The sequence below is a fragment of the Corvus brachyrhynchos genome, unplaced genomic scaffold (assembly GCF_000691975.1).
Source record: "Corvus brachyrhynchos isolate BGI_N302 unplaced genomic scaffold, ASM69197v1 scaffold60, whole genome shotgun sequence".
Lineage (NCBI taxonomy): Eukaryota > Metazoa > Chordata > Aves > Passeriformes > Corvidae > Corvus > Corvus brachyrhynchos.
In genome coordinates this window covers 4,761,289-4,785,381 of record NW_008236767.1, presented here as the reverse complement: position 1 = coordinate 4,785,381, position 24,093 = coordinate 4,761,289, and the positions used below count along the sequence as shown (strand labels likewise).

The 24,093-nt window shown below is 40.1% G+C and overlaps 1 protein-coding gene across 1 annotated transcript in view; it reads left to right on the top strand.

Moving 5' to 3' along the window:
- Nucleotides 1-568: 568 nt before the first annotated feature.
- The window catches only part of ATP6V1H (ATPase H+ transporting V1 subunit H), a 52,138-nt gene continuing 28,613 nt past the window's right edge, over nucleotides 569-24,093 (top strand). Inside the window, exons 1-8 of the mRNA XM_008644923.2 lie at nucleotides 569-698; nucleotides 2,053-2,179; nucleotides 10,561-10,663; nucleotides 12,075-12,164; nucleotides 17,270-17,383; nucleotides 20,130-20,234; nucleotides 21,292-21,345; nucleotides 23,488-23,585. Of these exons, the coding sequence (XP_008643145.1) occupies nucleotides 2,076-2,179; nucleotides 10,561-10,663; nucleotides 12,075-12,164; nucleotides 17,270-17,383; nucleotides 20,130-20,234; nucleotides 21,292-21,345; nucleotides 23,488-23,585 (668 nt within the window). The 5' untranslated portion in view covers nucleotides 569-698; nucleotides 2,053-2,075. The remainder of the gene's footprint in view (nucleotides 699-2,052; nucleotides 2,180-10,560; nucleotides 10,664-12,074; nucleotides 12,165-17,269; nucleotides 17,384-20,129; nucleotides 20,235-21,291; nucleotides 21,346-23,487; nucleotides 23,586-24,093) is intronic.

The window sequence follows — 24,093 nt, the reverse complement described above, 5'->3', positions numbered from 1 at the left end:
CTCGGCGGCCCCTCACCCGTGTGGGGTGCAGGGCAGAGGCCCAGGGATCTTCCCGGGAACCAGGAGGAGCTCGTCCTGGGGGGCAGCGCCGAGGGGACCCTCTCAGCCCTTCCCAGCCAGACTCGCGCCATCTCTTTGGAAAAGCTGAGCCACTTCTTGTAGCCAATAGCACAGGTGGGCACCTGTGGGCACATGCTTTAGCCTGTCTTCCCAGGACGGGATTAGATCCCCTGTATAAAATCATATGCTTATACACGGGTCTTCCATGTGGATCAGGGCAACCCCAAGAACAAATATAGGCTGGGCAGAGAATGGGTTGAGGGCAGCTCTGAGGCGAAGGACTTGGGGGTGTTGGTTGACAAGAAGATCAACATGACCCAGCAGTGTGCACTCACAGCCCAGAAAGCCAACCCTGTCCTGGGCTGCACCTACGGGGGGTTGGAATCAAACGATCTTAAAGGTCCCTTCCAACCCAACCTATCCTACAGCTCTATGATATGTATAGGTATATAAACGTGTATATTTATGCGCTCTAAATACGCGTATACGGCTACGCCGGCACCGGCGTCACATGACAGCGGCAGCGCCGGGGCCGTCGGGTGCGCGGTGCTGTCCGAGGGTGCCCGCGGCCTCCTCTCGCTCTTTTTCCTCCTCTCACTCCCTCTCTGCGCGGCCCCCACCGCCTGCGCGCCCCTGCGGTGAGTGGGAGCTGCCCCGGGCCCTGGCGGGGTGGGTCCTGGGGTCGGATGTGCTGCCGCACGGGGTCTCACGGGGGCTTTGGCGGGCCCGGGGGGTGCAGACGGCTCCGCTGCTTCCCCGAGGGTCTGGGCTCTGCCGGGCCCCTCGGGAGGCGGCCGTGCCGGTGAGCCTGTGCAGGGAGCGGCAGGACCGTGCCTGGTCTACCCCTGTCCCAGGCGCCTGTCGCCTTCGGCGTAACTGCAGCTCCTGAAACCGCTGTTACCTACTCTGCCCTCGGGCAGTGTTTAAAGGGCTCTGGGTGGGTCAGTAAGAGCCTGGAAACCTTCAGTGGTCATTGAAGGACATAGTAATGCCGTCTGTGTGCGTGTCTGCTCATAGAAGTGGTTTCAAAGTGAGGACATTTTTCCTGCTCTGTTTGCCCAGGATAGTTCCTCATTTTTTTTCTTCCTTTTGTTAGAGCTGTGTTTTCCTTTAGTCATACAAGCGAGGTGTGCTTGCCAGGCATGGGCCTGAATGTGCCAGTTTGCTCTTGCTTTCTCTGTAAGGAGGGCCAGAACAGTCCAGAAATAGGCTGCATGGAGAGGCTGGGTGCAGTTTAGGTTGTAAGGAACTCCAGCTCTAGCTGGGTCTGAAGTCTCTGCAAACACACTTCTTGTTTTGGCATCAAAGTCGGGTGGAGATTAAAACCATAAAGGAAGGGGAAAGAAGTGGTGAAGGTCACTGACTGGTTATGTGATATATCCTGATGAAGAGCAGCTGTTCATATTTATTTTTCAGTTTGCTTTCTGTACACTAATGATCTTGGTTTTCTTGTTAGTCTGTGTAGCATGGTTTTAATTTATATACATATGGGTTTTTCTCCTGAAGTTGTAGTTCGCTTGTTTCTAATACTCTTAGACAAATTCCTGAAGTAAATCAGTCCTAATGGGGGGGGGGGGGGCTAGGGAGGATATGCCCTGAATTTTAACCCTGGAAACATGATTTGGAAAGAAGACATGTTCTCTTATCTGTACGGCTACTTGGATGTTGCAGAAGAGCCACTTGAATTCAAATAACTTAATTTCATTGTTTAAGGATTCACAAGACTGGGAATTATTTAGTAACGGTTTATGTCTTTTATTTTAGCGAACTTGTGATTGGTTACAGTTGAGTGTGTAGGTATGGCTTATTTTTGTTTGTTTCCAATAAGCCACATTTTAAATGCTTTATAAAACTTTGATTTTTCAGAAACTGCCTAGTACAGTGTTAATAAATGGGACACCTGGAAACAGATTTTTCTTTTTATTTTTTTAAACTGTTGAACAAATACTCTGCTGTTTAATAAGAGGTCTCAAGTCTGACTTGCATTTCTAGGTACATTTTAATTATCAGTCAAGATGGATATCCGAGGTGCTGTAGATGCTGCTGTCCCAACAAACATCATTGCTGCCAAAGCTGCTGAAGTTCGGGCAAACAAAGTAAACTGGCAGTCGTATCTCCAGTAAGTAAAAACTTTCCACATTCTTTTCCCCTCTTAAGTGTTAGGCAGAGTGGAGCATTACGTTGCAGTGGAGGATGTTCTGTCTGTGTGGAAGTAGTTGGGAAATGTCTATGTTAAATGTGGAAAATTTTCTGCAGTCTTTTTACCAGAAGGGGAACTCTACTTTTGTCAACTGAATGCTGTAATAGCAAATAGTATAGGTTTGCACAAATGTGTGGTAAAACTGTCTGGGTTTTTTCCTCATAATTCAAACACCAGTCTCAGTTTTAGCCTTATTAGAGGACTGCTGAATTAAGAAGAGTTTACAGTAATCGTTGTCTTAAGTGTAGGTATGATATGTCTATTGCTGAAGTGCTTTTTGTGGGAATACAGATTGTGCTAGCAAAACTGGAGTAGTAGTCCAGGAAAATAAGCTGTATGTTAAGTAAAGGAAGAATAATTCTGGAGGACAGCTGAAACAAGTAAATTGGGGAGCAGGCTGAAACAAATACTTCAGTCTGGGGAAAGCTGTGCTGCTGTTCCAGGCAAGTTTAGAGTTTCCTTTGGCATGGATATGATGGCACTAGGAGAAGCAAGAGAAATATTGTCCTAAGAGGACATAGGGACAAGCTAAGGAAAAGGTTTATGGGCGAGGTAGGTAAAGGGAACAAGAAGCAGACTTTCACTAGTCAGTGTATAGTGTGGTTCTCAGTGGCTTTGCAAGCAAAAGAGAAAGGCTGGGGTGGTAACCTGACAGTGGCAGCTCCCAAGCACTTTTCAAACAATATAAGGGGCTTTTGCTGTTACTTTGTGCCCTCTTATCTGATAGGAAGTGTGTCCCAAGGGTACCTGAACAGCTGTTCCTGTGCTGTCCTAGTGACAGTGAACAGCTTGTTTGCACTTACTCAGGATGAAAGTGGGAGTACAGTTGTTCACTGTTCATGGAAGCGAATATGAGAGTCTTTCACTGCTTCTCTAGTGGTTCTGTAGGGCTGGTGAGAAAAATCTGTTGCTTTTGTTAATATAGGGGATGGTTCTATTTGAAAAGGAGTTGCATTTATGTAGTATTATTTGTTTGACTATGTGGTCTGCTGTTAAAAAATGTCATTCATTCTTGGGATTATCTTTCTCTGGTGGAATATAAGAAACAGGGAGTTTTGTTTGTAAATCTGGCAGCAAATTTTTTATATAACTTCTTTTGACCAGAAGGCAGGGTTCTTTTTCAGATTTTACTGTAGAATTTGACTTTGTTTTGTTCTGGAATCTATGAAAGCGGAATATTTCCTCTCTTTGAATTAGCTAGGATTTGGAGGCTACTGTAGTGCACCTGGCTTGTTGCTTGTGATCCTGTGAGAGGAGGAGTGAGACTTTTTGATGCTTGGTGCCCTTTGTATGTCAATAACAGTGTGCTCTCTTTACTGCTCTGAAATAAATGTCATCTTTTTGTCTTGTATTTACTGGTAACAGCCTGGCTGTCTGGCTGAGTTGGTTTCAAGGATTGACTTAAATGGTTCCAGAGGGATTGTGGAACATCTTGAAGATAACTAGTTCTTTGGCTGATGAGGTTCCTTATAATTAATGATTGGAAAACATCAACAGAACTTTTGGTGCTTCCAAAGGAAGTAAACTCATACCTTGTTTAGGACGTCCTTTTTACAATGGACAGGTTTGGATGTGATGGTGTCTTTGACCTGCCTCTAACAGGTGCATCAAAGAAAGTAGTTTCCACTCATTTAATAATGTGTTTCATTCCAGAAATGAATCAATATAGCTGCACTGACCGACTTTCCAAGAAATCCCTTAAAGCTCAGCCTCAGAGTGGTTTGGTTTGGTCTGGTTTGTAGAGCAGAAAGAAAATCAAGTGCTTGGAAGGACAGTTCTCTTTTGAGCTCCTTATTCTGGCAGTCTGTGCACTTATTGTGGTAAATTTGCATATAAATATATGAAGGCATTACTTCAAGTCATCAGATGTTTTTAAATTAGAGGAAATATTTTTGTTTTCCCTAAGTTAACACAGCAACTCAGGTGTGACATAATTTATGCTCCTTCAACTAGAGATAGTATTTATATAGTTGAAGAAACTATAGATAGTACCTATGTAGTTGAAGTTAAAGAACTTCACAAGAAATTCTGATGAAATTTCTTTCCCCTCTGGCTGTGGCAGTTGCATGTGTATAATGGTGCTTTAAAGATTGCATCACTTGCTATGGCATTGGAGTTCGGGTCACACAGAAGGGCATTCTGAAGTTTTTTCCTGCTTTCTCTGTCCTTCAGTGAAAAAGCAAAATGGCTTACTAGTAGTTGGTCAGACTTCACTAGCCTGACTTTTCTTGTAGAGGCAATTCAAGCTGAAGATTACCTGACATAGTGTTTATTCCACCTCTGAAGGTTGTCACTGTAAACTAAATATCAAACTACACTAACACACAACTGCTGACTTCTGATGTTTTTTCTGTATACTGTTGGTGTAAAAGGGAAATACTTAGGTATGACAATTGTATATATTATCAGCTTGCCAGTGTGTTCACTGCTCCTTACAAACTCGGCTGTAGAAAAAGATAATTTGTTTTCTGGTGCTAAAATTTATCCTTTCTTTGTATTGGATTCCAGCTAGGGTCTGTGTCTGAGGGAGAAGAAAGTAACAAAGCTTGCAACAGTGGAAGGTGACGTGTAGGTCTGCCTGTGTTCTGGAAACTAAATGTAGTTGAGGTCATTAGTTCTGTATGGACTTCGCTGCCTTTGGATCTTGAGACTTGCAGCAGTTTAGAGGTGCTGATGCCCTCTGTGAGTTGAAAATGCAGTTGCTGTTGTACACTGTGTGATTGCTTTCAGCATTTGCCTCAGGGTGTTGGAATGCCAGGTGTGTTGGCTTGCTTGAAGCAGATTTTGTTTGGGTTGGCTTTCTTAGGGTAATAAATGAGTTCTATGAAAAAATGAACTAGTTTCAGAGTTTAACTTGCATCTTACTGCACTGTAGGTTTTCTAGATACACAGCATTTGACAATACTTTTTATTTAATCAGGTGAGATATCTGGTGGATGATTTGTACACAGTTTCCTGTGTGTTTTCAAATACTTCACATGCATGTTTGTGAATTCTGATGCTAAAATTTATATTCTATTTTCCTGGGGTGGAAAAACCTTCTAAAGCAGGTTAAATATCTCAGACTTTAAAAGTCAGTCTTGTCTTAGAGGAAATATAGAAGTTTCTTAATTTGTAGCATGTGGGGGGGTGGTTTTCTGGGTTTTTTGTTGTTTGTTTGGTTTTTTTTTATATCTGGTTGAGTTTTGTAGAGTACGTTCAGTCCGTTTTACTGTTTTAATTTTGTAGTGCTAAAACTGTTGAGCAGTTAGATAAATTTAGTGTCTCTAGGTACATGCAAAGTACCGTAGATATCTGGATAAAAGAAATTATGCCTCGACATGATGGCTTCATATGAGCTTCGTATTTGCTGCAGATGTAGTCATTTTTTTATATTAAAAACCCAAAACAAGGTAAAAACCAAACAAAAATACCCTAACCTCCAGAGTGTCTTTTGTTAAATCATTCAAAAAAACAAACAAAAAAGGAACAGGAGTTGCTGGAGGAAATGCATAATTAAAGAAGGAATCACAAGCTTCTGAATCATATTGAGAGGTCAGGAGGATTTAAAAATTGTGGTCTTGCAAATTCATGCTTTCTAAATCTTAGAGTTTCAGTTTTGTCTCCTCTAGCGAGTGCTCTCAAAGGCAGGTCCTGGTATCTCAGGCATAGAGCTTTGAAAGGCACTTACAGGGTTCTTGGCCTAAACCTGATATGCTCAGACAGGACAAAAAAAAAAGGGGAAATTCATATGTTGAGATAAAGATACTTTAATAGGACAGAAAAGGAAGGGGAAAAAAAGAATAAAGAATTCATACTAGATCTAGAACACAGAATTGTACCAGCTATTGGGAAGAATATTAACCATCCCAGCTGAAACCAAGACACAGCTGAAGCTCAAAGTGACTTCTGTCTTGGCAAAAGACTGTAGACACATCCTGGAAAATAACAAATTAAATGGCTGCTAGGAAGAGGGATGGAGGGAGGCTTTGGTTACTTGTTTGCTAGAGGGTGCAGGGAAATTTCTGTTGCTTTCAACAGGGGATGAGGAAAATGTGTAATAGCATCATGGGACACAGTATCAACTGTCTGAGGCTGCTCTGCACTTTCTCATGTTTTTTTGGTTGGTTTTTCTCCTCTCTGTGCCACTGGTTAAGGTTTACTGTATAATCAGTTATTTCAATTTTAAAATGAGGTGAATGGAAATAGATGCATTTGAAATTACTAAAAACTATTAATCAGATGTATGAGTTCCTTCATAAAATATTAAAAGCTTGTTGAAAAAGCTGTCAGATCCCTTGTAATGTTTTGTATGGGTTGGAAGATGTCTTTTTGAATGGTGATAACAAAGCAATAAAGAGTAAATCTTAATGTCTTTTTTTTCTCATAGCAATATCAATCCCCACATCTTTTTTTCTTTTTTTCCTGTGGCCTAATGTAGGATGAAAGTGAAAGCTTGAAAGCTTTTTTCCTTTTCAGTTGGCAGACCTCTTCTAATAGCTTGACTGTAAAGAAGCATCTGTCTTCATGGGCTGAGGCTTTCTCCAACATTAAAGCTGAAAATTAAGGGTTCATCTTATGTCATCTTTGAAGTGTTTCATAAATGGCAATATTCTTATAAACAAGCAGCTTATCTGGTTACTTTTGTATCAGTATTGATGCCTTTTCCTGGTCTTAAAATCAAGAGGCATACACGGTTAGAAGGGGAAAAGGGATTTTACCTTGGTATTTATTTTTAAGGATCCTTAGGTGTACGCGTCCAGGTCATATGCATCGAGATGCCCTCCGCCGAGTCTTTCCCTGTGTCTCTGTGTCTCTCCTCCTCTCCTTGTCCTCCCAACATTGGGTATAACATTATAGGCTTTGCTAATTAGCATATCTATCAAAGATTCCCCAATGAGAAGCTCACGTGAACCCCCCCTCCCCAAGGAACCTTCTCCTGGATGGTTCTATCTTGGTTTACAGAATGTGTTCTGGAGAGGACCTTGGGGTCTGGGGCACACTGATCCCCAGCTACGAAGCTTCTAAAATGTTTAGTCTCTTAGCTTAACAAACAAGTCCAAGAATGTAGGCAAAAAGCACTAGGAATACAGAAGCTGTAAAAAGGTATAACAGGGGTAAAAAAAGAAAAGGCAAAAATCTTCATGGCATCAGTATGACCCATTAGTCCCTGGCTTGGTCAGCATTATTTGAAACAAAAGAGACCTCCCGTTATGAGTCTTTAAGTGTGGTATTTGTGGCAGATGAATTGTCCACATCTTTCTATAACTATTCAAATTCATCCTTAATAGGCAAGAAAGAACCTAGGTCAGTCTAAAAGGCATGGTAGCAGCATGGTCATCATTGGCTAATCACATATCATTCATTTATAATTAGTTAAGTTTTAGCAGAAGTTGGGCAAGGACTACCCTACCACTGGCTTTATGAATCTTGAATCTAATAAATCTTGATTGCCTTTCCTCAGTGCATATGAAGATATCTCTAACTAAGCAGTGGGAATACCGGAATAGCACACATGGCACTGGACTACTTCTGTTCTTTGCTTGCATAGTAAATAGGTAAAAGATGGCTCTGTGATGAGGCCAAACTCAAGACATAATCATTTAAATAAGAGGAAAGAAAAGAGCACACTGTAGGTCTTATTTCTCTATTTCAAGAATCCAGGTGATCCAGTTAAAAAAATAAGTGAACACTTCCTGTAGAATTTACAATGATTTTAATGTAATCTCTAGTCATGGAACATCTGAAAACTGACCTTGAATGTGGAAGAGGTGGGTGAAGAGTCCATGCTACATAGCTTTGCAAAGTGGAAGAGGCATTTCATTCAGTGGAAATGTTAAGAGGAGATTAATCTTGGAAGTAACTGAAGCAGGAATATCTAGTGCTTTCATCCCCTGTGACTTTTGTATAGATGAAGCCCTCCTGGTATTACCTAGTAAAGCTAGTCACCTATTAAAATCTTGGATATGTTTAGGACTACTTGATTTAAAATTACTTTTCTTACCTGAAGAGTACCTGACTATACTATTTGGACAAGTTTTTTATTTCTTGTGATGTGAAGTTTTGTATTATAAAAAAACCCCAGTAGTTTTCTGCAAGTTTTCTGCAAGTCTGACTCTTCAGCTGCATCAACAGCTTTCTGAAATAGCACTGATGATGGCAGTAACTACTTGAATATTAAGTTGAAGAGAACATTGAGTAGACATATGGTGGCTTATAGATGTCCACAGCAGTTCACTATATCAAGCCCCCTTGCTATGTGTTTGGATGAACTTGCATGCATATCAGTTTTTAAACTGCCAGGAAAAACTCAAAATGTAATTAGTGAAAGCTAAAAATAAATTAGAAATCATGATCTCTGTTCTCCCTACAATTTTCTTCAGTGCTTATGGCAAACTTAAAGTAACAATTAATTTTGGTTTTCAGCACTTATTTCTTGGTTGGATTAGACTGTTATTCATGTTATGTATTACAATTTTGGCATAACATGATAGCTGTACGTATTTCAGTTCTTACCATTGACATTGCATTCAGCCCCTGGAAGTTTAAAAACTGTTTAGAGAATGTTGTTCAGAGGCGATGCATAGGGAAGACTTTTGAGAGATTATTCCACCATTAGTTTTAAATTCTTTTACATGAGACCCTTTGTGGAAAGGAGCCCTTTACATTTGTTGTGGGATACAGCATTGGTAAAGTGATATGGTTGATACTGTATCCCCTCTACTCTGCCCTTGCAAGACCCCACCTGAAATGTTGCATTCAGCTCTGGGGTCCTCAGCACAAGAAAGACATGAAACTGTTGGAGCAGGTCCAGAGGAGGGCCACAAACATGGTCAGAGGACTGGAGCACCTCTCTTGCAAAAACAGGCTGAGAGAGCTGGGGCTGTTCAGCCTGGAGAAGAGAAGGCTTTGGGGAGACCTTCCAGCACTTTAACAGCACTTACGAAAAGGAGGGAGAGAGACTTTTTGTACGAGCATATAGTGACAGAACGAAGGGCAGTGGTTTTAAACTGAAACAACAGGTTTAGATTAGATGTTAAGAAGAAATCCTGCATTGTAAGGTTGGTGACGCAGTGGAACAGGTTGCCCAGAGAGTTGTGGCTGCTTTATCCTTTGAGGTGTTCAAGGCCACGTTGGATTGGGCCCTGAGCAATCTGATCTTGTAAGTGACATCCCTGCCCATGGCTGAGGGGTTGGAGTCAGATGACCTTCAAGGTTGCTTCCAAACCAAGCCATTTTATGATTCTATGATAGCTCAAGATGAAGAAAACAAGGTTTGTATGGTGGGTTGACATTCACTGGTCACCAGGTGCCCATCAGGACAGGACACACTTGTTCCATCAAAAGAACAGGGGAAAATACATGAGAAGAAGCTCTGGGGCTGAGGTGTAAGGATAGGGAGATCACTGACCGCTTACCATCATGGGCAAAACAGGCTCGCTCTACTTGGTGAAATGAAATTAATTTATTGCTGATAAATTGAGTAGGTTAATGAAAAATAGGAAAAAATCTAAAAACCACCCCTCACCCTCTCCCTTCTTCCCAGGCTCAACTTCATTCCAACTTCTCTGCCTCCTTGTTTTGAGTTGGTGTAGGGGAATGAGGTGTGGAGGCTGTGGTCAGTTCATAACAGTCTCTGCTGTTCCTCTCTTCCCCTGCTTCATCCTGAGGTGTCTAATCCATGAGTTATGCTCATTCACAAACTCATGCAGCATGGATCCTTTCTGCAGATTCCAGTCTTTCAGGGATGGCCTGCTCCAGCATACATCACCCTTGAGGTCACAGGTCCTGCAAGAAAACTGCAGTCCATGCAGGTTTCCTGTAAGGCACATCTTCCTGCTCTGGCATGGGGGTCTTCTGTGTACTGTGGGTGGATCTCTGCTCCGCCTAGGACCTCCATGCTGCAGGGGGACAGCTGCCTCACCGTGGTCTTCACCACAGGCTGCAGGGGAATCTTTGCTCTAGCACGTGAATAACCTCATCTCCCTCCTTGTGCGCTGGTCTGGCAGTCTGCAGAATTGTTTCTTCCACATATTCTCAGTCCTCTCTCATGGCTGCTGTTGCACGGCAGTTCTTATTCCTTAAATATGTTATCACAGAGGTGCTGCTGTCATTACTGAGTGGCTCAGGTTTGGCCAGCAGTGGGTCTGTCCTGGAGCTGGCTGGAACTGGCTCTGTCTGACATGGGCGCCACTTCTGGGGTCTTCTCATAGGAGCCACCCAAGCAGTCCCCTTCTAACAAAGCCTTGCCATGTGAACTCAGTACAGTTATTTCCAATTTACTGTTCAAGTTACTTACGGTTTCATGTTTTGTTTTTCAGAGGTCAGATGATTTCAGGTGAAGACTGTGAATTTATTCAAAGATTTGAACAGAAAAGAAATCCAGAAGAAAAACAGGAGTTGTTGCAAACAGAAGGCAACCAAGTAACTTTCTTTTAATGAAGTTTCTTTTGGGGAGGATGGAAATTTTCGTACCAACTCTTTATTGTTGGCTGTATACAGTTAAGGTGTTGTGAAATAAGTATAAAGCTTTCTATTGTGATTCTTTTATTTTTCCTTAGATATAGGTTGGAAGTTATTTTGTTATTTTTAAAACCTACTAAATAATTGTTAAATGTCATCTGACTTCGACTCTGTTGTGAGACAAGCTAGCTCAAGTCTTTCCTCATCCCAGTTTGCTTAATCATGCACACTTGTACTTGAGTCACTTTTTTTTTTGAGCTTTTTTCTTTATAGTTTATTGATGACAGCTGCTACCAGTAAGATTGGTGCTTATTAGCTAAGCAATTCTAATTTAGTTACAGCATTGAATCCACTGTCTGCTAAGGTGGATTCAGTTAGACATGGGTGTCTTGTGTCATTTTAGGCATGGTAAGATATGAGACCTCTGCATTGGACAGAGCTGATTCAGGACTGAATCAGGCTTTTGCCCTTAAAGGAGTACAGGCAGGATGCCCAAAGACACTTTAATGATATTTGAATCAGTAGAATCTCACCCTGAGGTTCTAGCACAGAGTATCAGACATCCAGAGGATTGGGGGGAGGCAGGGAGGAAGGGGACGAGTAGATGCATTCAACACACAAAAATTTCTATCAGTTTTTTCTACTTCAATTTTAGGCTGTTCTCTGTTTTGGTTTTGTATTTCTTTTCTCTCCAAATTGTACTGTGTTACTGTTATGTACTGGTTCAGAGTTTCCATAGTAACAGAAACATATGTGGTATGCCTTACATGTCACTATATAATTACGATGTAGCAGTTCAGAGTTCCATTTTCTCTCAGTTTTAGTTGAATGTGGTGAAGGAGAAGGAGGAAGTGTAAAAAGTAATGTAACTATTTCAGCCTGTTGCTGAAATGGTGATATTCTTCAAAGATGAACAAAGATTTCTCTATAAGGTATATAGTAAGTGAACAGAGGAGTAACCTGTCTTCCTCCCTCCCATTCAAGTTGCTGAAACTTTTTTTGTACTATGTCTGACTTAGTTGCTGTTCTGTCAATTTACTTGATCTTCTCACTACCATAAAAAAAAAATGATGCTGAGGGAGACTTTTCTAATCTGACTTTCAACAAAGCAGGTTGGTGGCTTTCCCTAGCAAGTACGTATTTAATTTGAAAGCCATAAAAGAATTTGTAAAGGGTAACAACCAATGTGACAGAAAATTATCTTTGTAAGATAATGTCAAATTTATTCATCTCTTACTGTAAATGAATAAGATGTTGGGATGCTCAATGCTTATGTAAGACAACTGTGAATTAATAAGGTCCTGTTTTATATTATCAAAAGGAATGAAGACAATTGCTAATATTCATTTTAATGTCTGTCTTATTTTTCTAGTGTGCTAAAACATTTATAAACTTGATGACTCACATCTCCAAGGAACAGACTGTTCAGTACATTCTGACTATGGTTGATGATATGCTGCAAGTAGGTCAATAATCTGTATTATTTTTAAGTCTTTAAATGCATGCTTGAATGTTTCCTTAGTGTAATTCACGTATCTTCAGGTGTTTGTCATACTGTGTTAAAAATATTCTATTAAATTTTCAGATCTTGTCTTCAGAGATTAAATGTTAGACCTAAAGTTGTAAGGGTAACTTCGTCTTGTAGTATGTTTGAATTCTGGTAATAAAACGAAATTGTATGCTTGTCTGTTGGTTCTCAACCATGTTTAATGCAAAACTTGGATGTTAAGGCTAGTGTTGCATAGTGGTTTCATTTTATGTGATCTTAATTTCCAGAATTTTTTTCTAAATACTTTTTATATTTGATATATTGGCTTATGTTGTGGTAGACTTGTCAGTGCTAGATTAATGGTTGGGTTTGGTGATCTTAAAGGTCTTTCCCAATCTAAATGATTCTAAGATTCTGTGACTTGTGACCTCAGCCTTTTCCTGTGGTGTAGGGAGGATATGACTTCACACTTGAGGTTGTTGAAGCTTTTCTTATGAAGGTGTTAATTTGGCCACCCTCAGCAAGAAGGTGTCGTTTCTGCAGCTTTAGGTTTCCATCATAGGTTAGGTTGTTTAGGACAACATGTTCTGAAATTCTGCATGGTTTAATTATAAACCAGGAACTTCTTATTCAATGTAACATAGAGCTCTTTGTAGCTGTGGACAACAGTGGCTTATAAGAGTAGGCTATTAAACTTGGTCTCAGGACTGCTGAGCTGACTGGGACAATTCAAGAGGAGGCTTTACTGAATCAGATAATCCCACTTTTATGTTTCCTTGCTCTGAAGGAGGCTGAGAGAAGGCATTTGGAGTGATGTAACAAGATGGGTTGAGTTGTGTGAGGCTTTTTCTTAGTGTTCACATAAACTATCTGTGTTTGATAGTTTCTCTTCTCCTATTTTATGTTATATTGGTGCAAGGTTGCACTGAAATGTGTCTAGTGCTATTGGTTTAGGATATTGCCATAGGAGGTGAACAATGTGAGTTCTAATTCCAGCTCTGACTATTCAGTATTTCAACAGGCAAGTTGAAAACTGTGAACCTCTCCATGCAAACATATATATATGTTTGTATAACATGGGGACCATGGTGTTCTTTAAGGTGCCTGTCTGCGCATTAGGAGCCTTAAGTGAGTGCCCTGACATGTAGGATAACAGGATAATAGCTAGTGGTGGCGGCACCAATTCATTCATCTGTAGCTTGGTCACTTTTTCTCTTCTAGTTTTACTTTTTTTCAAGTGTGACACAAACATCAAGAAGCAGAGAAGATGAAAATGAGCCTCAGAGTCATTCCTTGATTAGGACACTCAGTTGGGAATACCTTGTATTGGTTGACACATTGGATGACAAACTTTGGCTCAGTGTGTGAGAACTCTGTTTATTACAGCTACTTTTGTGAGGAATGGGTCTTGCTTTCTGTGCATCAGCGGCCAGCAAAGTCATCATTTCACTTCCCCTTTTTCAGGACTTCTTGTGAGTGTTCATAGGTCTTGTTTTGCTAATGTGCTTTGGGATTAGCACATAGTCTGCAGTTACAGTATGACAGCTGATATAATCTCCTGTGCTGTGGAATTAGTACCCCACAGGTAATGCTTTCACTGGCCCACTCTTGAACAGATGGAATAGTTCTTGGTAGTCACAGAAACCTCTCTTTTGCTGTGTTGTTTCTGTCATAAGTGGTTAGATGTATGTGTTTTCTTGACTTTATGACATGGCTGTATTTTGGGCCTTACCCTGCCCCAGAAGTGGCAGGTATGGAATTCTTAATGTTAAACATAATGGCTTTAAATTATTCAGGCTTTATAGTGACATAGGAGAATAGAGATGTTGGTGGACACTATATATTTGCTTTTGTTTGAAGTTGAATGCATGTTTCACTTTAGAAATTCTGCTTCAGTATCCAAAAGGCTGCACTGACTTTTGCAATGCTCTGTGTGTGTGCATGATTCAGGGATGTCTTGCTGCTGGCATAGAGGGCTTGTGTGCAGGCATCCACATGGCATTATCTCAGTTTCCTAACCTGTGACATCTCTACTCAACAAGGCTGAAACGGGACTTCTGTTTTGTTTTGGTCATGATCTGGGCATGGAACATACTGCCAGTGGTACCTTATGAACCCCGGCTGCACGTTTTTAAGGTGTAAGATTTTTGTCAGAGAGCAGCACAGTGGCCAATAAAGGTGAGACTGTGAGTTTAGGGCAGGGTCTCTGCAGACTGCCTGGGCACAAGAACAGTATCATAGAATTGTAGAATGGTTTGAGTTGGAAGGGGACCTTGAAGGTCATCTGGTTCCAGCCCCCCTGCTGTGGGCAGGGACACCTTCAGCTAGATCAGGTTGCTCAAAGCCCCATCCAACCTGTTCTTGAAGAGCTCCAGGGATGGGGCATCCCCAACTTCCCTGTGCAACCTGTTCCAGTGCCTCACAATCTTTTCCTAATATCCAAACCTATTCCCAGTTTGAAGCCATTCCCCCTTGTCCTGTCAATACATGCTCATGTAAATAGTCTTGCCCCATTTTTCCTGTAGTGAATATGAAGTCTCCAGTCTTTGACTCATCTTAATTCAGTACATTCAAAGATTTTAAGCGAGAAATTATTCAAGGACATGGCCTGTCATAGTGCCATTGACTCTGTGTAAAATTTGCCTTGAGAAAGTATGTTTGCTGCAGTTTCATGAGAGAAATAATAGCCGAGTTTGATAGCTGAAACTTCGAGAAACTATCACAGGTAGCAGTATCCAGCTTTTGTCTGATTATGACTGACTGTGGTTATTCTATCATCTTTCTGTGCTTCTCTTGTGAGGTGGTAAAAATTATGTCAACTGTGTTTTGAGCTCACCAAAAGCCCACTTGGGTGTGTAGGATTGTTCCAGCAGTTGTACTTACTGGTTTTATGACCTTTCTAAGAGATTTCTTTTGAATGCTGGCAAGTGTGAAATTAGCGTGGTGTTTACTGTCTAAGATTATTGCCATTCTGCTTACTTCTGAAGGTGGAGAGTGTTAGCATCCTTGAGGAAACATTTCTTATTCTCTTCATCTGATAAATTCTTGGAACAATTTCTTGGGATTAGTGACCTTGTCACACTGCACAGTCTGTTACTTATGAAATCTTTAAGAATCTACCCTGTAGCTGGTGCAGGTAGCAGTACCACCCGAGTGACCTTCATTATGCTTCTTCAGAAATGACAGCTGCTAAATTATTCAACTGTTGATGTGAGAGAGCTTCAGAATTTTCTTTTTGTCAGTGTAGTCAGTAGCTTCCTAGGAAGGTGCAACACTACATATTCCAGGGCCGTGGGGAGTTTTCCACTCCTTCCCTTCTGTCTTGATCCTGTACCTTAACAGCAAACCAGATGAGTCTTCTGACTGACAGCATGCTAAAGTTATTTCAGCATTTCTGCTTCCAGACTTGTCTGTCTCCTTAGTTATGTTGTAAATTGAACTCATAGATCTGCTAAGTTTTGATCTATTTTAGCGAGACTGTTTAGCACAAGCAGATGCTAACTGATTTATTTGATCGAACTGCCGTTTCTCATCAAACAGGCCCTCACAGAGTAAAAGCTTTCCACCAAAGGCTATGTGTTCCTGAGATCTTACTTTTTTATTTATTTCATAGTTTGAACAACAAACTTTGAAAACATTTCTGGGTGCTTTTTTACACATGCCTTGTAGAGAATGGGTCACTGTAAGGGTTATAACTGGCAGATTACTGGTGACATCTGAGCTTCCCCAGTCAGTGATCAGGGCAGCAGTTTGCATCCCATGTGGTACAGTACTGTTGTGGTTTAACCCCAGCTGGCGGCTAAGCACCGCGCAGCCACTCACTCACTCATCCAGCAGTGGGATGGGGAAGAGAATTGGAAGAGTAAAAGTGAGAAAACTTGTGTTTTGAGGTAAAGACCGTTACTTTCAAGGAAGGGTTGGTTGAAGTTCTAAGGTTTAGTAAGATGCCACTGTTTGGATCATGGATGCATTCAGGTCATCTTGTGCTTAATGGATCATATTCCAACAAGGAGGCTTGCCTAGCTGGTTCTTGGTCCCTAGAGATAATAATAGGGTGCAGAACTGATGGAGAAAAGCCTTTCTGTCTAGGGGAGTTTGAAAATTAAAATGTCTGGATAGTGGAGACTGAGATACTACCCTTTTGTTTCTCATTTGCCTTCCTTGAAACGAGTTGTGTACTTGGTCGCAGTAGTTTAACCTCAATGGGGAGATCTCTTCAGAAGGAAAGCTTCCAATCCACCAGATTGGAAAGCATATGGAAATCCTTGAGGAAAAGCAAGAATTCAAATGCTAGATTTTTCTGGGAGACTGTCCGTCTATATTCTAGCCTATTAGGAAACAGCAGAGCTTTTCTTTTGCCTTTATGATTGTATGGCCTATTCTCTGGCCTGCTATAAGGAGAACTGTAATAGCTGCTTTATATAGTGATTATTAGGGGAAATACTTAAAAAGGCTCAGGTAGTTGTGGTCTCTTGTGGCTCAGGGTAGGAGCCCTGGAGAACAGACCTTTGGTGAGTGTGTGCTCTTTTAGATATGCAGGTTGCCTGAGATAACTGCTGAATCAGTTGCAGCCTCATCTGGGAGAGAAGATGAGAGGAATGGAAAGGCTAATTTACACCCCCAAGGTTTCACTTGTAGCAGAAGTTGAACAACAGGCTCTTGCATGGAAGTAGAAATATGTTGAAAACTTTGTATGGACTTCAATCAAGCATAATTGATTGGATGAAAAGTAGTGTTCCTCTTAAAAAATGACAGTATTTAGCTTGTTTCTCATTTGCCTTACTCCACTTGCATGTTCAAAAGAATATATTTCTTTTTGCTCAAGCAGGTATTGGAGTACTGAGATACAACTGAGGATTCAAGGTTTGTTTCCTCCGCCCCAAATCTCCAACCTTAATATTGGAGTGCTGAAATGAACTGTATCCACAAGTAATTGTCTAACTGAAAAATTTCCATGGGCTCTCACAAGCTAGGATACACTCTGATAATTTATGCCAACATAACAAGGAGCAAATAACTGCTCTATGTTGAATGCTTTTAGAAGTCTGTCATCTCTTCCTCTCTCTCAATTTTTACAGGAAAATCATCAGCGTGTTTGCATCTTCTTTGATTATGCAAAACGTGGTAAAAACACTGCATGGTCCTATTTTCTGCCGATGTTGAATCGACAAGATCTCTTCACTGTGCATATGGTAAGTTCTGAATGAACCTGTCCCTGAAGATGGTAGAGAAAAATGCTAGTTCTATTTTTCTTCAGGAGATTTTGGAATTTGAAGCTAAACTTCTGCCTGGACTGGAAAGTTTTCCTCTTATAGGTTAGACGGGTCATTCTTAATACAAGCTTTGCCTAACCACATTTTAAAAAGCAAAGTTACATTGTTTATTGACATTGGTTTATTTCTGGGAGATTAGGGCAGATTTAAAAAATTCAGAAAAGCAGGGATTTTAGAATTAATAAGTACAGTAAAACATACTGGAAAAACGTTTATCACAGCTGCCAGTCAATGCTGTACAAATACTAGAATTTAAGTTCTCATCTTGTGCAATGGAAATGTCTGCCTCGGTGAACCTTATTTTCTCATGTGCTCAGATTACCAGCTGACTCACTGAAAGTGTAGAGTGAGAAACAGAGAAGCGCTTGATGTTGTGCAGGTGCTGCTCAGCAGCAGCTAGAACACTGGTATGTTACTAGCACTGTTTTGGACACCAGTCTAAACCACAGCATCATATGGAATGCTCTGAAGAAAACTTAAGTCCATCCCAGCCAAACCCAATACACCCATGTGCAGTTTGCGGTTTCTGCTATGCTTTACTAGTGTTTGCTGCTCCTGTATATGGAGTAACTTTTCTGGAATCCTAATATTCTGCTGTCATCAGTGGTGAGAACTGGCCATTTCATCTCAGCAGGTTTTTTTTCTTGTGGGGCAAAAATGTGATTTTATTACTGTAAATTCCTAGTGGAGACCACAGTTTCCAACAATGAAAGTTACATTATGGCTTGAGGAAGAGAAAACCACGCCGCTATGGATTATTCTTCACTGTATATGTTTGTGCTGGCATGATACGGTAGAGCCAAATCAGAGGCTCAAACTACAAACCCACACACCTGGCCTGCATTAGGCTGCAGTGGCAGAAGGGGTGCAAGGATTCCAGGACACTGAGCAAGCCATGCTGTTTGCCCTGGGATGTGGCCAGTGCAACTGTGTTTGGGGCTGTACTGCAATTTGAACAGTGTGCTGACATGTTCTCAAGAAAAATGTCAGGCTTGATTTATTTATTTATTTAATTAATTAATTTTTTAATCTAATTGGTTGACTGCATGGATGTGAATCCTGTTTCTTGGTGTAGCTGAGGGAGGAGGTGGCTAGGGGTTTTTTTTGGTCAGTGTGGTTTATTTTGTGGTTTTTTTGGTGGTAATACTACTGAAGACCCATCCTGCAAAACTGCAGTTTGAGCAGTCAAATATTGTGACTGCCCAAATATGCAGGTAAAGCATAACTTTTAGACCCTTGCAGTACAAACTATTTAATCTCCGTGGAATGGTGGCTTTTAAATGTATGGTATAGAAATTTTGATGGTCAGCATTTCTCTACTCAGATTTGTGTTATTCAGATATTGTTTTATTTACGTACTGCAGAAATATACAAATAATTTAACAAGTCACGAAGAATCTCATGTGACGTGAATCCACCTTGAGTGGATCCACTAGGTTTGCTGCCTTATTACACCTTTTAGTACTGTGCATGTTTTTTAAAAGCACTTGAATGTTTTCAAAACCAAGTTTTAGGATTGTCTTATTTTTGTTGGGTTTATTTTATTTTCCTCTTTACTATGCACACTGGAAGGCTTTTGATACCCCATCATTACATCTGCTTAAGCAGATACAAGTACTCATCCTCTGTGTAGGCTCAAATTCTGCTGAGCATAAATGGTCTCTCATTCAGGGGCCAGGTAGCAGTTTTAACTCAGAAGCACGGTTGACTAGAGAGCTAGTATCTCGTGTTTTAAAGCTTGAGGGATTTTATGGGCTTGTTTAATTCAGAAGGGGATTGGACACATTTTGGTGTAGAGATTGTTGTTCCAGGCTCACACTAGTAATCCCTCAAGAAATCAGTGGTGGTGGTGCTGCACATGTGAATGCAGTAAGGTGGAAGGGTGGCTGGAATAGTGTCCTCACTGCATCATGGAACTGTGTGCACGCAAGTGAATCCCTGCGTCAGTAAAATCTTGGTTACACTGCCTGTTTGTATATAAGCTGACTCAAATGCTTTTGGATATAAGCTTCAGGCTGCAACATAAATTTACGTCAATTATAATTTGGAAAGACTGATGTAGAAATAAACTTGTTTTAAGTATTCTTGGGTCATAGGCATCATGAAAATTCTTAACCTGACCACGTTTTTATTCCCCAACTTCATTCTTAAATTCTACCTTCCATTTTGTTTTCCTGCTCTTCTTTTTCTGGGCTTGAAGCTTCTCCCTTCTTGTAGATGACTTCCTTCAGTTTAAGTACAAAAAACCTTCAATACTCTGTTATCATTTGTATTGGCACAATTGCTTAAATCAAGCCTGCATGTGTTAGGCCATCAAGTGTCTTGCTTTTGATTGATTTCTGACTGTAGCGGTGTCATACAGCAGTAGCCCATCGACGGCTTCCCTCCAACTCCTTCTGAGTTCTTTACTGGTGCCTTGTGAGCTTCAACAGCTACAGGTAACTGATAACATCATGAAAATAAATGAGTTACTGGAAGTAGAAGCAGCAGAAAGCTGAACAGAAAAAACATTACTGGGCATGAAGAGTCCCCTACATAGAAAACAGGTAGATTTCTGCAAGGGACTGTCTTTCATCTAAACTTGGTTTCCAAAGTTTACAGGACTTCTCACTGAGTTCTGAAATTGCTGTGTTTAAAAACATCTGTTTATTGTATTCTCTTTCAGGCAGCAAGAATTATTGCCAAACTGGCTGCTTGGGGGAGGGAGCTTATGGAAGGCAGTGACTTGAATTACTATTTCAACTGGATTAAAACTCAGCTTAGTTCACAGGTAAAAAGCTGCTTTTGTTTAAACTTTACAGTAACTTTGGAAACTTTTTTCAAGAATATGAATGTATAAATGTGCAAACAAGAGGTATATTTTTGGGTTTGTTTTTTTAAAAGGAAATTTTATTTTGTCATTTTTAAAGCTAAGTGTTCTTTATTCAAACACTTAGTTTTTAACTTGGTAGTTTAATGTTTTACTCTAGTCCTTGAAATGTAAATTAATGATAAAGCTTTTTGCTTTTTCTGTTAGTTAACAGTTTTTTTTCTTTTGGACACTGAGAAAATACAAGATAAGGTTTTTCTTGTCTTGCTTCTATTGTTTTGGTTATCAGAGCTTTTTGCTGCAAGAAAAATCACATGGCAGCAGAAATTGAATTTCAAAACCTTTTCCCAGTTTACTGTAGTACAAAGCTTTTGCTTTTAGTCCTGTCTCTTGAAACTGAATAAATTCTGACTTATTTGGACAATGTTTTTATGGCATTAGCTCAGTATGAACCACTTCTGGCTTGTCCTTCGAAGATGAATCATTCTCCCTTGTATTCATTTTTGGACATTTTTCCTTCAAAACACAGTGATTTGTCACTCATTCTCTTAGTGTTGTAGTAGAAGTGGATTCTGGAGAGCCGAGAAACATTCAGTACGTTTAGTAATGGTATATTTTTCATAGTTTTCTAAACTGGGCTTATTAAAAAGGAGTTTTATTTTTTCCCTTTGGAAGGAGAATCTTAAAGTTGGAATTTCCTTCAGAAAGATGCAAGAGTACAGGTTGCAGATGCTAAGATAAATAAATACCTTGAGTTAATCCACACTTAAATAATTAAAAATTAAGTGTTGATATACCAGAATCAGCTCCAAGCATCTTGTTCTAGACAAGAAGTGTGTGTGTGAAATAAATACAATATATTGCAATAATATATTAAGCAGGAAAAATATCTAATGGATTCTAAATTTTTTTTTCTTATGATTAGAAGGGTTGGAGAACTGAAAGAAACTTGGTAACAACTGTTGCTTAAGGGTGAAAAGCAACTCTGATTTTAAACTTTTATTTTATCTTTTCCTAGAAACTACGTGGTACAGGAGGTTCTGTGGATACAGGAGCAGTCTCCACAAGTGATGTGAGTTTATCTTTGAAATCTGTCAATCTGCTATTTTTGGGCAGGTGATATCCACTCCTCGGATTAAGGTGCAGATCTCTTCTGGTGCCGGTGATAAGAAGTACTTGGAATCAGAACTGTACAACAGAGTGCCAGGTGATGGCGCCAAGAAACAAAAGTATTTTTAAACACTGATTTCACATAGAACGTTGGCAGTGGAAGTGTATATTTTACAAGGTAGTTTGTCTTGTTGAAGCTGTAGATATCAACTAAGATTCTCTTTGTTGACACTTGAACAAATCATACAAAATTAATTTAATATTCAACAGTTCTGAGCCCCTGACTTGGTGATCTTAGAAGTCTTTTCCAGCCCAAATGATTTTATGATTCAGTACTGTCTGTTTACCACTGAGGTGTTGGACTTGTAGAAGAAACCTGAAACTGAGAAGCTTTTGGCTGTTGTGCTGTGCAGGACTTAGAAAAGGGCACATCAGATACTAAAGCTGATGTTGCCCCTAAACCACTGTAGCATGAAATCGCAAGAGTGCTTTCAAAGCTGTAAGCTTTTCATATTTGAATAGCTTGAATTCACAGGAAAATAGTGTCCTTTTTGCATCAATATTTTTTTTTAGTATTGAATTTCATGTAGCTATAATAGCTGCCGAGCTTCGAGATGAACTGTGGCAGTATAAGAAATGCAAATGATCATCCTAACTGGATTTTCTGTGGTGGTGTGGCATGATGAGGAAGTTTATCATAGTTCTTGAATCTGGAGTGGAATTCAGTTTGGTGTTTTGTTCCTTTTGCAGCCTGAAAGTGGTCACAGTTTCTCAGAAGACTTAACTTGGGATTTGTTGTTCTTGTAAATGTAGTCGTGGCTTCAAAGTGTTAGCTTCCTTTAGAGGAGAGCCTCTTAAATTACCCTGTCTGGGGATTAAAGTAGAAAAGAGGCAAGACTCTTGTGCACAACTGTGGGTGTAAAACAATGGGCTGAGCATGGAAGTTGAAGTATTTCAGTATTTCATGTGCAGATCTGTGTGCCACTGTGTTAGGTTTTGTTAGACTGGCAGCCCTCTTACAGCCATAAAAGAGTAAATAGTTGCACAGTACACACCACCACTTACTGTGGAGCTGTGAGCTCCTCTGGCTTGCTCAGAAATCTGTATTCATTGCACTGTGGCATTGCACAAATGTGCTGTGCCACGGCAGGGTCCCAGAGCAGCAGAACTGAGAGTGCAGATATGTTCTAGGATAATTAAACTGGGTAAGTATTGTCTTAACTTCATTAGTGTTCAGATTTCAGATCTAGCTTATGCAGGATTTTCAAGCAGGCCCTGGCTAATTTCAGAATAAATTAGAGATGCAGTTGTAGCATTTTATACAGGAAATGAGAGCTGGAATCTATTACGAAATTTCAATTATAATAGTGTTGGAAGACAATGCTTTTATGACAGACTCTTTAAAAAGAAAACTCCAAGTTCAATAGTACATGGGTTGCTGATGCAGATAAATGAATGCATTATTTGGGGTGGGAGAGCTGTCTGTGTGTTTATAGCTGTTTTATTTGCACGGGGTGTGCAAATGAATACTTTCTCAGGGAAATTGATGTTCTAGATGATTTGAGCCCAGATGCACAGACTTAGTTTTTACATAAAGGACTTAAATCTCTCATGAGAGACAAAGAATGAGTTACTCTTTATTTTCAGTTCTGTTTATTGCCTCCTCTCTTTTCATATGGGATTGCCTAACTTCTTTACTTCATTAAATGTTTGAAAGGTTGATCTTGTATTATGTGAGAGAGCTACCATGAGACTTTCAAGGAAAAGGCTTATAGGGAGGAAGAAAGCAAACAGCATTTTATCAGCAGCACATCTGATTAATGTATGATTAGTATTAGTGAAGGTAATGCTGACAATTGACTAAGAAGAGAGAAAAACAGGTTCTGGCAAATATATTCAAACAGAAGACAGCTTTCATTCATAGATACTGAAGGAAGGCATGTTCAAATGTTCTGATGTAAAGTGGTATCACTTGCATAACACTTCTTTAATATTCAGAACTCTTCTCCTTTTATGCCATTAAAGCCTAATTTGGAAAACTGTACTTCAGCACTTACTACCTGACTCTTCTTGCAAGAAGTGATGTGTTGTTCTTTTCACCCAGAGTTCCCAGTATGTGCAGTGTGTTGCTGGATGTCTGCAGCTGATGCTCAGGGTCAATGAATACCGCTTTGCATGGGTAGAAGCAGATGGAGTCAATTGGTGAGCATCTATTTCCATTTATATGGATATACTTGCACTTACAGTAGTGCATACCCCAGTGACCATTTTTTTGAATGGAACTCTCTTGTGGTAGGGAGGTGTTCTGTGAGTACAAAAGAGATTTGTTTTCAAACATTAACACAGTCAAATAGACAAATGAAACTTGCACTGTTGAGGCTTTAATTCCTGTTCAAGAAGAACTGTTTAAGTATGTATCTGAACAGTTATATAACAATTTGTGTTCAGCTGAAGATGTTCTGTTTATTATTTAATAGAAAAAGACTAATGAAATGAGTTTCTGCTAATCATCCTAGTCTTTTGAGTTTGGAATTTCTCTGTCTGAAAACATTAGTGAAAGGAGAAACATTTTCTAGAGCTAAGACCAATTTTTTTCCACATCTGGCTTCAAGTAGGTCATTCTTTTATCCAATTCTCCTAATAAATACATTTGCGTTAGGCTAAGATCTTGGCACTAATCTTATTTAAAAAATGCTTGCCTATAAATAAT